Genomic DNA, 16685 nt, shown 5'->3' with positions numbered 1-16685 from the left:
AGTGTATCTGTTACTGTTTATGTGTGCCTTTCCACACAAGAAACCACTTAAAAATGTCACTGTGAATAAATATAAATACCTTGAAAAAAAGAACAATTTTGGGTAAAAATGTCAATTGTATGAAAGTAAATATTAAATATACTTTAAGATATGTACCAAAAATATTTTCTGAATGTATACTTTTATTAATCCATCAAATACTGGTCCATACAAAAGTTATATATAATTTATCACAAATTACACATGGATATGTTATGTAAATTCCCTCCCATATTTGAATTCATACACATGACAACTATTCATCTTTGTCAAAGACCTAAAGAATCAAACCGAAAACATCAAAAGACATTCCAAAAATTGGTAGAGGAGACGAACTATGAAGCATCATATTTGAACTTGTCTTTCCTAGCATATACACTTGGCTTCAGACCTCATAGACCCCTCTGATTTCAACCATTTTCCCGTTTCCTCAGTGTCAGCCATCTGGAAGTTCTCAAATATATCAGGACTAGTCCTTGTAATGTCTTTGCCCAGATACCTGGAGTACTTCCTCTCAAATCATTAGGCCTAAAGGCCTTACAAGGTCTCACTCAAGTTTCCTTCAAAATGGAGGACTTTGCAGTCCTGGACAGCCAGAGCTGAGTAAAAAGACCCTGTCTCAAAATACCAAAAAGAAAAAAAATTAACTGAAACTGAGAAATGGCACACACCTCCATCCCTAACCCAGAAGCTATCTCCTATTGATAACCACTTCCAAATGAAAATTTAACTTCCTCCAACGGAGTCTCACTGGAGAAAAAACTCTTAAGGTTAGGCTGCATGCCCACCAATAGATGAACAACAGAAAATGAAGTCAACAGCATCTTTGGAGGCTCCTTGTCTCACAATGTTGTGTTGGGCTCTTTAGATTGTTTTAAATTTATATATTTCCCTCTCTTTTCACCCTACACGTCCTTTGCATATATATTATGACTTCCAGTTTAGTGTTTTTACAAAGTTCCTGAGCAAACAAGTGAGTATGTTTCTGTTTCGTGGGCCTTTACTTGGTCACTTTTCCTTATGCATGTTTGTTTTTTTATATATCATTATATCATTATTATAGATATGATGTGTTCATTTCTGTTTTTACATTATTATATCTTACTTCCTAATTATCCCATAAAAGCCTGCTCATTTTCTAGTGAGAGAAAATGGATGTAGATAGCAGCGGAGTTGGGGTGGAACTGGAAGTGGGAGAAATGGGAAGGAGGTAGAGGAAGGAGAAACTAATCAGAATATATTATGTGATAGAAAAATCTGTTTTTAATAATGAAAACAAAACAAAATTGCCAAACATGTCCATCTAAATATACCATACAAAGTTTTCTTTCTCCATAAAGCTACATAACCTTTGCTGTAGCCACACAGGGAACAACAAGGAGTTCACATAGAACCAATGCACAATGCAATCTTAGTAAATCCCAGTGGACCACAGAAGAAACAGACAAAAATGTAAAAAGGGAACCTGTCGAGAAGAAAGCTTAGGCAGGGGAGGGAGCGGCCATAAGGCAATGTACCTGAGAATGAGTAAAATCCATTAAACACATGTATGACACTGTCAAAGAATAATAAGTAAATAAATCTTTTAAAATTAAATTAATGTACATATGAATGACTTAGAAACAATTTTGAATGAAAACTAAACCAACTGCATAAAAGTAGATATTAAATATGGAATAGTTTAAGATATATATTAAATGTGTATTCCAGATATGTGTCTCCATAAGTCATCAGACACTATTGCATATAAAAGCCACATAATTTATTTACAAATTATATGAACATATATAAAGACCTCTCAACATTTTAATTTATACTTTGTACATCTTATAGTATTGGGTAACCTTATAACAGATATCACTTTTAGAATTATATATTTACAAAAATCAAAGTAGTGCACAGATGAAGCAAAATTCTATAAAAAGACCAATTACAACAACAGATGGTTATATTAGACTTACTAGCACTGCCCAGGGCTAGCTAGTGAGTTGAAAAACCACTGAGTTGAATGAGTGGATAGTGATATAAGGTTTAATTTCAAGCAGATTTGAGTTTTAAAAAAACAATTAAAAAGAAAATAATCAGCTAGAAAAATGTATTGTTTGGTTGATGCTGTTCTTATTATTTTGGGATAAAAAGGATAGACTGCATTTGTAGATCAAGTGAGTAACAAGTAGAAGATACACACCCAGCACTGATGATGCTCATCCTGTCAGCATCCCTGAATTCATCTATTTATCTGTCTTCTACTCCTATGCCTAAGACAACTTTTAAAAGATACACTGATTTTACTTCCATCAATTGGTCCTCCACAAGAGTGGTTCTGTAAAATTCCACACAAACTTCTTTTGTTCAAGCAACTAAGTAATTCTCTGACTAAATTAGAAAACACTAATTTCTTGAGTTCTTTGTATATATTAGATATTATCCCTCTGTTGGATGTAGGATTGGTAACGATCATTTTCCAATCTGTTGGTTGCTGTTTTGCCCTATTGACAGTGTCCTTTGCCTTACAGAAGCTTTGAAATTTTAGGAGGTCCCATTTGTTAATTCTTGATCTTAGAGCATAAGCCATTGGTGTTCTGTTCAGGAACTTTTCCCCTGTGCCCAGGTGATCAACGTTCTTCCCCACCTTGTCTTCTATTAGTTTCAGTGTATCTGATTTTATGTGAAGGTCCTTTATCCACTTGGACTTGAGCATTGTACAAGGAAATAAGAATGGATCAATTTGCATTCTTCTACATGCTGACCTCCAGTTGAACCAGCACCATTTGTTGAAAATGTTGTCCTTTTTCCACTAGATGGTTTTAGCTCCTTTGCCAAAGATCAAGTGACCATAGGTGTGTGGGTTCATTTCTGGGTCTGCAATTCTATTATATTGATCTTCCTGCCTGTCTCTGTACCAATACCATGCTGTTTTATCACTATTGCTCTGTAGTACAGCTTGAGGTCAAGGATGGTGATTCCCCCAGGGGTTCATTTATTGTTGAGAATAGTCCTTGCTACCCTGAGTTTTTTTTGTTATACAAATGATTTGAGAATTTCTCTTTTTAACTCTGCGAAGAATTGAGTTGGGATTTTAATGGGGATTGCATTAAATCTGTAGATTGCTTTTGGCAAGATGGCCATTTTTATTGTATTAATCCTGCCAATCCATGAGCATGGGAGATCTTTCCATCTTCTGAGATCTTCTTCGATTTCTTTCTTCAGAGACTTGAAGGTCTTGGACTCCAGACAACCAAATAACCCTATTAAAAATGAGGTACAGAGCTAAACAAAGAATTCTCAACTGAGGAAACTTGATTGGTCGAGAAGCACCTGAAGAAATGTTCAACATCCTTAGTCATCAGGGAAATGCAAATCAAAACAACCCTGAATATTCCACCTCACACCAGTCAGAATGAATAAAATTAAAAACTCAGGTGATACCAGATGCTGGCAAGGATGTGGAGAAAGAGGAAAACTCCTCTATTGTTTGTGAGATTGCAAGCTGGTACAACCACTCTGGAAATCACTCTGACATTTCCTCAGAAAATTGGACATAGCATTACCTGAGGATCCAGCTATACCACTCCTGGGCATATACCCAGAAGATGCTCCAAAATATAACAAGGACATATGCTCCACTATGTTCATAGCAGCCTTATTTATAATAGCCAGAAGCTGGAAACACCCAGATGCCCTTCAACAGAGGAATGGATACAAAAATGTGGTACATTTACACAATGGAGTATTACTCAGCTATTAAAAACAATGAATTCGTGAAATTCTTAGGCAAATGGATGGAACTAGAAAATATCCTGAGTGAGGTAACCCATTACAAAAGAATACACATGGTATTCATTCACTGATAATTGGATATTAGCCCAAAAGCTCACAATACCCAAGATACAACTCACAGACCACATGAAGCTCATGAAGAAGGAAGACCAAAGTGTGGGTGGGTCCTTCTTAGAAGGAGTAACAAACTACTCATGGGAGCAAATATGGAGACAAAGTGTGGGACAGAAACTAAAGGAGGGGCTATCTGGAGACTGTTCCACCTGGGTATCCATCCCATGTGCAGTCACCAAAGGTAGATGCTGATGAGGATGCCAGAAGTGCATGCTGACAGGAGTCTGATATAGCTGTCTCTTTAGAGGTCTGCCAGAGCCTGACCTATACAGAGGTGCATGCTCACAACTAACCATTGAACTGACCAACCAGGTTCCCGATGGAGGAGTTAGAGAGAAGACTGAAGGAACTGAAAGCATTTGCAGTCCCATGGGGAGAGCAACAATACCAACCAACCAGAACTCCCAGGGACTAAACCACCAGCCTGGGAACACATAAGGAGGGACCCATGGCTCCAGCTGTACATGTAGGGTAGGATGACATTGTCCGGCATAGGTGGGAAAGGAAGTCCTTGGTCCTGTGAAGGCTAGATGCCCATTGTGAGGGAATGCTAGGGTGGGGAGGTGGGAGTTAGTGGGTGGGTGGTGGCACATCCTCATAGAAGCAAGAGGAGGGGGTGGGATAGGAAGTTCCTGGGGGAATGGAGCAAAGGAATAACATCTGAAATATAATTAAAATATCCAATAAAAAGAAAAAAAATACCAGCTCGCTTCTTTGGACCAAGTATTATCATCTGTAAAATAAAATAAAGAGGAGTTATGTAACCATCATAAAAAAAAGAAAGAAGGAAAGAAAGAAAACCACTTAGAACACTGTGTCAGTACACAGCCACTACTGAGCGCTCTTAATCTCTTCAAGAATATTATGCCAGGAAATTATTGTTTTTCCCGAGCCCAAGTTAGTATTTCACCACCTGGCTCCAAGTAGCAAGTCCATGTCCCCAGTTATAGCTCCATCTTTTATTTATAACTAGGTACCTGGTCCGGAAATTCTAGATTCATAAAACCTAGATGCATTGTATCGAACCTTACTTAGGAAGTAATTTTTACAAAAGGGTGAAAAACATGTTCTTTACATTACAAGATCTACTAGAATATTTTATAATATCAAAGAAAAAATGTTATTTTCATGCTGTAAAAGTGAAACAAGTTCACTTTTGTAAAGCAAATGTTATCTCTATGGAAACAGAAAGAAAAAATCTTCAGGCTTTCACAAAGAGTCTTTTCTGGAACATTAATGTTAATGTCAAATCTATCTTCTTTTATGTCCCAATTAGCTTCAGGTCTTCTAGTTTAGGGCTTTTCTGTGAAGAGTGATTAGGCATCATTTTGGGCTCACATCAGTCATATCAGATTGAGACGTCACCACTAGGATAATGGCTTGTACTAACCAAAGATTGACAGAGAGGGAAGGAGGAAGGGAGGGAGAAAGAGAAAGAGAGAGAGAGAGAGAGAGAGAGAGAGAGAGAGAGAGAGAGAGAGAGAGAGAGAGAGAGAGAGAATATCTTAGAAATACCTAGCATTCTGCAACAGCCCATCTGACTATGCTCCTATATTGGGAAGAAACATTGCTAAAAACACAACCAAGTCATTCTCAATGAAACTTTGAAACACATATTCTTAATCAAAATCCCTTTGAGCACTCAAAAATTGTGTTTGTGGTACTTAAGTAAGTAAGAATTATAACCATACATTGTCCATCAATTTGAACACATGAACATATTAAGAGGAGGGACAAGTTATTCTTTGCAGACTTTGATGTTACAACTCTCTGAGGAAAAAAAACCCTCCTGGTGGCCTACTGTGGAGATAAATTCATACTTACCTGTCTTCTTCTTTAATTAATTTTCTATCAAAATACATAGATGTGCTTAAAAGCCAAATCTCTCCTCCCAGACAGTTTGTGGAAGTGTGTGGATTTAAGTAAGCCATGTAGTGGTTGGTTTGATGCCTGGGTATCAAAGATTGCCAGTGGTGAAACAGAGCCTAATTTGAAAAATTGTTAAGGGTGGAATATCATGAGCTGATATGTGGTAACTAGATTTCTTTATTATATATAGTCTGTTGTGTTGAGTTGTGAAGCTGAGACTCTGGTGGTATCTGCCCTCGCCGACAGATTTAACCTATAAATAACTATAACGGAATCTAGAAGTGATTAAATGTGGGTCATTAGTGTTTCACATTCCTTCCTCTAAGATTAAAAAAGAACCTTTAGAACATTAAATAAATATGTACAGCCAAATATTCTAAATTTATCCTGTGTCCATTGTAAAGAATGTTTGTGCTCAACATCCTTTGAATTTTCTGATTCATCAAAAGAAAATGTGCTCACTTAAGGAGACATCTTAGAATATGGCATATGATTAAATAGACTCTGTTACTAACCTCGGGTGAAAATTTAGAAGTGTTCTTCAAATAAAATCCAAACTTAAGGGAAAAAATTTTTAAAAACCACAATATGTCACCTAACAATTTCTGTGTCCTCAGATTGTTGAGGTCACAAAAGTATCTGCTTCCAGAGACAAGGCATAAATCTGGGTATCCTCGTTAAGAATCAAGAGCCTGGACAGTCTTTCAACATTTGAAAAGGCACTACAATTTCCTCAGAGCTGAAAAGACTCTCTTAGAAATGGGAACTGGTGTGACTCTCCATCCAATGAAATATATAAATATTCTTTTCTGAACCAGTAAGATGATTTTTAAATTTATAACTATCATGATGATTATGTGTGTATATGCATGATATGAGGTCACCCGTGCCATAGCACACATGTGGAGGTCAGGGGCAATTTGGTGGAGTCTCTGTTTCCTCCTTTATGTGGATGTGAGAACCTCAATGAGGTTGGCAGGTTTGCATCCGCTGGGTCATCTCTTGGCCTTAGTAGGGTCATGTTAATCACATATTTTAGTTTTGGACATTTGTTATGCTAAAACTAACATATAAAGCTGAAAGGAAGTTTTTAAGAACATATACATTGGTTGTATAGACTGTAACCATAAATCCTATGTATCGCTTTCTTTTATAGCCCCAGCTCTCAGGTCCTTAGAGCAGCAGAGGGAAAAAATTAAATACTGTGAAAAGATAGAGCATTTGGTGACTTTTTAAAAAATGAGAGATTAATATACTGTAACAGAAAACTTTCCAGGGGAAAACATCAATAAACTACTTTCAGATTTTTCTGTTTTGCATTTTTTTTTCACAACATAGACTTACTTATATTGAAGGATTTGAAGAAAAAAATTACTCGTAAAATAATTGTTGTAAAAATGCCATATTTGCTCAACTCTCATATTGTAAAGTAAAAAGATGTCAAACTTTGAAGACGCTGACCAAACTGTCAAAAAGTGGTTGTGTCTAGACGTTATGTTGGTTTGTTTTTACCTTATTCTTTCTAGAACCTTGAACATTCTTTATAAACATGCAATAATTTCAAAATACTGTATCTTGTTTTGAAAGTGTAAATATAATGCATAAAAAAGCAAAGCAACTAAAATTCCTATCAAAATTTTGAGTTTCAACTGTGTCTAACATGCTGACTGTTCATTTGCCTAAGAGTCTTTGCTTCAGATTTTTTAAGGCCTCTTTCACATCTTTGTTTCTGAGGCTGTAGATTAAAGGATTCATCAAGGGAGTCATCACCCCATAGAACATGGATATAAGTTTATCTGTAGCATCCAAGTCATCTGCATTGAGTTTGTCTTTAGACTTAGGTTTCATGTACATGAAAAGGATGGTCCCATAGAAGATTATCACCACAGTAAAGTGAGCTGAGCAGGTAGAGAAGGCCTTGCTTCTCCCCTCAGCAGAGCGGATGCTGAGAATACTGGAGATGATTAATGAGTACGAGATGACAATGAGGAGCAGTGGCATCAGAGTGAACAAAGTTGTGGCCACAAGCATGATGAATTCATTGCCTGAGATGTCAGTACAAGCCATCTTCATGACAGCCAGGATTTCGCAGAGAAAATGATTGATGACATTTCCACAGAAAGGCAGCCGCATCACAAACGCAGTTTGTACGGCAGAGTTGGCAACCCCTGAAAACCAAGACCCGGTTGCCATGGTCACATAGGAACTCTTGTTCATGATGAGAGGGTACCTCAAAGGGTTGCAGATAGCCACGTAGCGGTCAAAAGCCATCATGCCCAGGAGTACACATTCTGTTGTTCCCATAGCTAAGCCAAGAAACATCTGCACTGCACAGCCAAGGAAGGAGATGGTTTTTCTTTCTGAGAGAAAGCTTACCAGGGTGAAGGGAATAGAGGAGGTAGTGAAGCAGATGTCCAAAAAGGACAGGTTCCCCAGGAAGAAGTACATAGGGGTTTGAAGATGAGAGTCGAAAATGCTGAGTAAAATAAGGGTGCCATTGCCCACAAGGATGACTGCATACATCATTAAGATGAGGACAAAGAAGAGCCGCTCAAGGCCCGGGTAACCAGAAAGCCCCTTTAGAAAAAATTCCTCCAAATGAGTTCGGTTTTCCCATTCCATTGTATTGTCTCTCTTTTACCTGTAAAAATTCAAAAATAGCAAGTAACAAATTAGTGTACTATAGGAGGTTCAAGTTTACCAATGCAAAAGTGTAAGACTTTGCATTAAACTTAGTGAAAGAAGGAAAGAGTTAAACGAAAAAAAAAAAAGAGAGGGGTGAAGAAGGGGAAAGAGAAAAATAAAATAAGCAATGTAGGAATAAGAGATAAGTTATCATATTGATCATAAATTCTGAGCTAAGAACTCTGTGGCTGGTTTTTTAATAAACTGTCATGTAAACATCAGAACATTACCATTTTAAAGATGATGGACCTAACGTAACTTATGTCAAACCCTAGGCTCAAACTCAAGCCTCCCTTCCTGAGGCTCCCACTTAACTGAGGTGTGTGTGTGTGTGTGTGTGAGAGAGAGAGAGAGAGAGAGAGAGAGAGAGAGAGAGAGAGAGAGAGCATAGAGGCGATACAGAATGTGTTATATCACAGAAATGTTTTGTTATTTTAAAAAGCAGAGATTGGGTTCACCAGAAGAACTCAACTATAGCCCCTAAGTACAAAAATATCAAAAGATGCATATGATTCTGTAGGGACAAAGCCACAAATGAACATAACCACACACAGAGCATATTTACTCAAAAAAACAGATTCAATTCAAGAGAACCTAATAATAGGAAATTTTCTTGTCAAAATGTAAATGTCTCAGTGGGAAGCACTTCAGAATAGAAGATAGAAGCATTCTTTTCATTTTTAAATACAGTTAAGCATTGTGCAGAAAATTGAAGTTTAATCTTTTAATGTTGAATTGAGAAATTTAAAGCACATATAGATGCATGTAATTTCACCATGACCAAGTCATAGGTCCATAACCTGACCCTTCTACAATACCCCGTTTTTAGTAACCTGCTCAGCCTGTTCTAAAACCTGTTAAACATAGAGATATTTTATGAAAAGTTTCAGCTTTTCAGAATCTCATAAAAATAAAACCATGTTGGTCTTCTTTTATTTACTAAAGTCCTCTAAGATGTATTCAAGCTGTAAGAGTAGCTTTTTATTGCATAGAGATACTAAAATTATCTACCCAGCTCTCCTTGGAAGGGCATTTGAATTGTCGCCATTCGGGGACAGTTGCCATAAATATTTAAGCTTTGATATTTGTGTGACCCTAAACTTCTAAGCTTCTAGAGTCAAGATCCCGTAGTGGGACACTAATTTCATAGAAAGTTCATAGTATAGTTGGCAGTAAATTGATAGTTCTCAAATGTGGCTGTATTGTGTGTGCGTTCCAAGCAAGAGTATGTAAAAGTCTCAGTTGCTTTTATTTCGATCAACACTCAGTATTGCTAGCAGTGGCTTCTAATTCATTTCAATGGGTATATAGAGACATCTCATTTTATTTTTAATAAAATCCACAATGAGCACTTTCCTTATTCTTTTTTTACCCTGCTTATATACATTTTTTATAAACAGTTTGCATGTTTTTATTATTTAAAATTTTTGCTGTTGAGTTTTCATAGTTCTTCACACGCGTGCGCGCGCGCGCGCGCGCGCGCGCGCACACACACACACACACACACACACACACACACACACACACACACACGCAAGTACGCGCACTCAAGGAGGCGGGGGAGGCCTAGTCTTTTGTCATATTTGTGATTTACCTATATTGCTTTCTAGCCTATGGCTTATTTTCTCATTTTCTAAAGCAAACATCTTTTAATTGATAGCTACCCAGGTCTAATCTGAAGGAATCCAAATGAAAGCCTGCAACTACAAAGACATTCGCTGACAGGAAAGTTTCATGACCTTTCTCACTGAGTGGTTCATCAAAAGTACCCGCTGGGGGGAAAAAAAATACCACAGGTGTGCTGGCTCTTGCCTCCAGAGTCCTTCATGGGGAAGTCACAGGCCATTTTTTCGAATTATCCTTAGAGACATGACCCTTTCTGCCTCCATCACATACTAACACATACACACAGAGAGACTCCAGTGACATTTTTGTACATGAACAGAGAATTCATTGGCAGTACTCCAACTAATTTATAAAACAATTTCTGGAAACAAAAAGGCACACAACAGATGTTTCTCCTATTCACAAACTTGACACAAGTTTAAGAACCAAATGGAATCTTTTGACCTACTTCAACCACCTTTCAACTACTTCTAATGGCTTCTGGACATAATTAGGGTAATTTTTTTTTTTCTATTTTGTCCTTAATCTCAATCGGCTTCATCCGATCTACTTTGAGACTGTTTTATAAGCTAAACAGTTCTTCTCTGTCTGCATCTCAGATGCTTTTGAAGCTATGTTTTATAAGCAAAGTCTCCCAAATCTCAATTCCCTAGCACATGATATCTGAAAGGTAATCTCACTGTGAGACTTATTCTTCTAACCATTGCCACCATTCAATTTGTTACAAAGTCAAGTCGATTTTGTCTACATAAAAGAGTATGCATTCAAATGTTAACTTGACAGTTTCTGAGCTTTGTGACGTTGGATAATTTTCTTCCCTTAGTTTTGATACCGTCATCTAAACACAATAATTTTAACAGTCTTACTATCAGGTTCTTGATAAGATAAAGTACTACACATAGGAAGCTTATAGCACATGGTGAGAGTTATTTTGGTTTCCTTCATCTACAGTCAACTTTTGTTTTTGAATTATTTTACATTTTCTAGTACCTCCCTACTAAAAGAATATCTTCAAAGCTTATCAATTAGATGTCTTGTTCCCTCTTAATGAATTAAACATACATCACATCTATGAGTTGAGATGGATACAAAGTCTACCAAAGGGCTTAGTTAGCAGTGAATAGTGTTATACGATTATTAAAAAAAAAATTCCACACCATTTTCAGATAAAAAGCTCACAGGCTGAATTTTTTTTAATGGAAGCTACTTAAGTTTATTCATCTAAAATCTAACTTATGATGTTTCCAGAAGTATCACATCTCCATTTGACATCATTCCTCCAACACTCATGTAAACATAAGTCAAAATGTTTCCTGTTAATACGTCAGTGCTCCTCTCCCTTTCTCCCTAAGTCCCTACCTACACACAGCCAAATTCAAAGATGTATTGAAGAACAAAATGAGACCTCCTAAGTTGCTCTCTCAGGTAGGTGATACAAACCAGAGTTCAAGGCAAAATGCTGTCCATTCTTGGTTGACAGTCTATTTCAAATCCAAACCAAACAACACTGAATTGTTGCTGTGAGGTAATCACTGTAAACATTGACCTTTAATACAACATCCCACTTTACATTGGCTCAAGAGAACAAAGTCAATAGCAAATGTTCAACAATTTCATTGGAACAAAAGGAGAGGGAATGCTTACATCCATAGACAGTTGTAACGAAGTAAAAACCAGGTAACTATTTTGACCAAAGCAATGTCTATTCCAGTTAGAAATTATAGCCTCAAATATCTATTTGATTTCAGTGTTCAGTGTTCAAACAACAGGATTTTGAAATGGTAAACTTTTTTTCTCCATTTTAACTACATTCAAGAAAGTTCTCCTGAAGGTTTTTTTTTTTTTTATTCCTATTTAATAGACACATTTCCTGGTAAGAAGTGCTCCATCCTTACAGCTCAGGATTTATTTCAACTCAGTTCATAAGACATCCTCTCTTGTTAATGATTGGCATGTTCTGAGAGAGGCTCAACTTACCTGTTGTTGCTTGCAACAAGTAGTAGACTATCTTCCCATGATCTCTACTTCCAATCTATTCTGCAGAGTTTCCCATGAGTCTGATATCTTCCTACAGAAGCAGTTACGGCTGGGAGAGCTTTGATGTAACAAGACAATTTACCTGGAAAACGTTGGCACAGATAATTTACAAAAGACATTTCTGAATTACTTCAAACATTTCTAGGACAGTCTAATATCCTGCCAAGGGGAATATAGTTTGCTGTTGCTACTTGAAACTCAAATGGTGCACATTTTAATATTGGGCAGCTCAGTTGAAGACCACAGCACATTCCACACTGCTCACTGTAAGGCTCAGGAAAGTCTCCAAAGAATCTTCTTTAGACTCAGTCAAGTAATTTAAACACTTCTTGCTCTTGGGGAATAGTGCAGGTTTTTTTTAAGCCATAATTTTAAATTGCTTCAGGGTAAAGATGCACAAAAGTTTTTGGAACTTCAAGAGCAATACCCCAAAGACTTAATTAGACTAAGTCAATTAGCTATATCTTTAACAACCAATCAAAAGATTTCAAGACCTAGCTTACCTTACCCTCTACTCTCTTTCTCCCTCTCTCTCTGCCTTTCTCTGTCTCTACTATCCCCTTACCTCTCTCCCCATGCTCTAAATAAACTTTATTTTATACTAAAAAAATTAAGTGGTACTAATACTTGGTTATTTGTAACAATCATATTCCATGGCTTTCCTGACATTATTTCAAAGGGTTTTTTTTTATTATTTATTTACATGTTAGGTCACTTAATTCATAAATTAGTAACAGAAGAAAATTTCATTTCACTGTATGACTAATCTAAAAACTATACAAACTTCAACTTGTAAATTGAAATGTTGGTTATATTTTGAAACGATAAACTTAGAAAATATTAACTTGTCAGTAGAAACTATGTTATCCATCAATTTAGTCTTTTTAGTAATTTTTACAAGAAAATTCGCAATTTATCCTATTTCATAGTATCAGACTACCTGAAGAGTTCATCTGAGCAGAAGTACATCACAGAGATTAGTGAGTATGAAAGCTTCACCCATTCGCACTCCCGGAGCCATCTACATATCTTTGTGATCCAGGACTCACACACTTCCACCACCCAGTCACCACCGATACAGTGTTCCCTCTTACTTGAGCTGCTTCATCCAAATAATGAGCACAATTTAATAACTTGGGTGCTGCAGACAGAACCAAGTAAAGCAGACTTAACCAAAGTTTTGCAGAATCAGAGAAAAACCACAGCTACTCTGAGGAGAAGACAAATCAAAACTAAGAATCCCTGTCAGTGAAGATCACTGACCATCTTTGATAACAAGAAATTGCTCCTCAGCTACTATGTTGATTCCAGCCAATGCATGGCTAAGCTTGTTTCTAAAGACCATAGTGTTAAAGTGTTATGACCTTTATTAAGAAAAATACTATTGACAAAAAAAAGTATGTGGCAAAAGGGTTAGCTCAGTGGTTAAGAGCTCTTGCTGCTCCTTCACAGTTTGTTCCCAACACCCATGACAGGTGACTCACAACCCCACCTCCAGGGGTCTGATGCCTTCATCTGGTCTCCACACGCACCTGCATATGCATGCACACAGGTAAACATACATGCACATAATTAAAATAAATAAATTGGGGCTTTTAAAGCTGGAGCCTAAGAACATAGGTTTCATCAATCATTTTTCTTTCCTTATTTCCACCTAAATTCTACACAGTGCCACTTAAATAAATTCTCTAGAGCCATCAAATCAGAGCAGATCAAAGTCATGAAATTGTCTTACTCATTATTTTCTCAAACTGTCACATTAAAGCTGAAACATAGAGGTTAATCATGTAAAACCAAATTATTCATCCATATGTGCCCCACAAGTTTTATTTTAAAATATACTTTTCTATCTCTCATAAATTAAAATGTAGAAAATTCTTAATGTATATACACTACAAATAAATGTTAATGTCGACTTGCTATAAACTCAATTACGTTGCACAACCATTTAAAATAAGGTTTTTAAACCAATAAAATGGCTCAGTGGATAAAGGTGCTACACACACACACACACGTACGTGTAAGTAAATAAGCAGAATGAGTTGGTTTTGCTGACTTAATAGTTCTTATTTATGGATCTGCCTCATTTTTCTCTTCTTTGAATTATGCTTCTGTTTTATTGATATAAATTTATATTTATATAAAAAATTTAGAAATCTCAGAAAAGATATGGTTAATTTTTTAACACTTTTTTTTAAGAAGTCCTTCTGGTTTCAGTTTTGGTTTTGTAAACAAAATGATGAATGTTGTTTTAATTTTTCTTTTACTTGTTTAATTAATTATAAAAACATAAATATTAAAATATAATTGAAAATTCTTCAAAAATACTATAATTTTAAATATCCACTAAAGAGATATACTATGATGATTTCACACAAATCATTGAAACAGATAAATATTAAAAAAATACTGTTTCTACATGGGCTAGACCTAGATCCCCTACACATGCATAGCAGATGTACAGCTTTGGTCTTCATACGGGTCGCCTAACAACTAGGGGGGAGGGGTTGTCCCTGACTCTGTTGCCTGCCTATGAATTCTGTTCTCCTAACTGGGCTGCTTTGTCTGGCCCCAGTGAGAGAGGATTGCCTAGTCCTTCAGTGACTTGTGCCAGGGTGGGTTGGTACCCAGAGGGGCCTCCCCCTTCTCAGAGGAGAAAGGAGGAGGAGGGGCTGGGGAGACTGAGAGGAGAGGGAGGATTGCTATCAGAATATAAAGTGAATAAGTAAATAAATCAATGAAAACAAAAGAAAAACAATAATGCTTCAAAGGATAATGTGTAAATTGTCCATAATACCAAGTCCTACAGGAAAACTATTTGTCATGGACTATCCGTAGTCCCAATCTTTTTCTTCTGTTTACCAAGACAACTAATGAGCCTTTATCTTAGAAAGAAAAGCATGGATACAGGACAGCTTTTCAATGTAATGGTATTTGACACAGAGCTCTTTTGAATGGTCAAACATTTAAAAGCACTTCCCTTAAAGGAATTATTTTCTCATCAAAGAAATATACAAATAATGGCCTCCACACATATTACCTTTATTCCAAGGTACAGGATCACATAAAAAAATTTTGCAAGTAAAGTTATTTGGCAACAAGCACCTCAAGAATGTGGAAAGCCAAATGTATGACCTTAACATCTGCATAGCATAATTGTTTTCTGACTGCAGTTCCAAATAGAAACAAACATTTCAGAGAAATTACAAGAAAAGAAACTCTACTTGATGTCCTGTCTTCCTACCAAAACCAGACAGCTGAGGTTCCTCAACAGCTTTGAGCATCTGGCCAGCTAAGAGTAGGATTAGCTTGCTCTCTGTTCAATCAAAGTCCAGTTATGACCACACCAACAGTGGTAGGCTTTGGCCTGCCCACCTCTTACTACTTGCTTTATAAGCTTGTATGGTTTAATGAAACTTGAATTTGATAAGAGTTCTTTCCAGAATCGATGTCAGAACTACGTTTGATATGGATGCATGTCTCATGAAGAGGCAGAGCCATCAGCTAGCAACTAACTGATACAGATAAATCTCACACCAAACCCATAAAACGGGTCACAAATCATCCATTCAACAAGATAATTTATTTATCTACAGTTCTGTTTGACAGCCGAGGTAGAATCCCACAGAGACATGCAGCTATTTTTAAATGTTATCTTGTGGCTCCTACACTGTAGGCAGGAAGGTCACTCAAAAATGTTTAATGTTTTTATTTTAACTGAAGTCATTTGGCCCCTGATCTTCCATGCATGACTCAGACTCTTGGGCCAGAACAAAATGCCTTCCTTAGGCAAATGATGCTCCTACCTGCAAAGTCACCTAGAAAGGGGAAAGTGTTCACAGAAAGGAGTAGAGGACGACTCCTCTGATTGTGATTGCTTTTGTCCTAGTATTTAAACAAAAAGGAAAATCACCCACCACAATAGTCTCACTTCCAAGTGACATTTTCACATTTGTAGTTATGGCCTGTAACATTGAAGGCCACCAGCAAATCTCTGGCAGTCCCCACTAGCATGAACAGCAATCAAATTATTATATGGTAGGTATGCCTTGAAAATTAAAAAGATCTTAAAAAGATTCCCACCTGCCAAGCCCATGTAAAAGTATGACAATCCTCTTAACACAAGAAAGTATCACCCAAACCCATACCTTCAAAAGGGCCAGTTGGCTTCTCTCTGGAGTCTGCAGGCCATGTTTGATCCTATCATGGCCAGCCTAAAGACTGTGGAGCTGTGTGGGCACATCAATGAAGGCAGCACATACATGAACAGCGTGGGCATTAATGAAAGTGATGTTAAAAGATGCTACATGACAGGTAGCACACCTTAAAATATAATGTGTATTGCTGAAGTTAAGATCACCTAGTCCATCAAGTTGTCCCCTTCGGCCACTCTGATTCTTGTGAATAAGAGCATTTCACAGTATTCCTGAGCTGTGTCTGAACAAGGAGATGGGGAATCGTAGTTTATACTTTCAATCAGCTGTAATCAATTATAAAGAATGTAGAATATGCGTGTGTTCCCCAGTCCCTTTAAT

At 36.9% G+C, this 16685-nt stretch overlaps 1 protein-coding gene across 1 annotated transcript; it reads right to left on the bottom strand.

The window, feature by feature from the left end:
• Positions 1-4877: 4877 nt before the first annotated feature.
• On the bottom strand, positions 4878-8441 carry LOC117709246 (olfactory receptor 13C9-like). The gene has a single exon (XM_076934969.1). It carries the CDS (start codon positions 8422-8424, stop codon positions 7474-7476), a length of 951 nt encoding a protein of 316 aa, XP_076791084.1. The 5' UTR covers positions 8425-8441; the 3' UTR covers positions 4878-7473.
• Positions 8442-16685: the final 8244 nt, after the last annotated feature.

This window comes from Arvicanthis niloticus, chromosome 5 (genome assembly GCF_011762505.2).
Source record: "Arvicanthis niloticus isolate mArvNil1 chromosome 5, mArvNil1.pat.X, whole genome shotgun sequence".
NCBI lineage: Eukaryota > Metazoa > Chordata > Mammalia > Rodentia > Muridae > Arvicanthis > Arvicanthis niloticus.
This window is presented reverse-complemented; position numbering and strand designations above follow the sequence as displayed.

What these genes read in the sequence shown, in the direction of transcription:
- LOC117709246 (XM_076934969.1), bottom strand. Translation starts at nt 8,424, where the DNA reads ATGGAATGGGAAAACCGAACTCATTTGGAGGAATTTTTTCTAAAGGGG.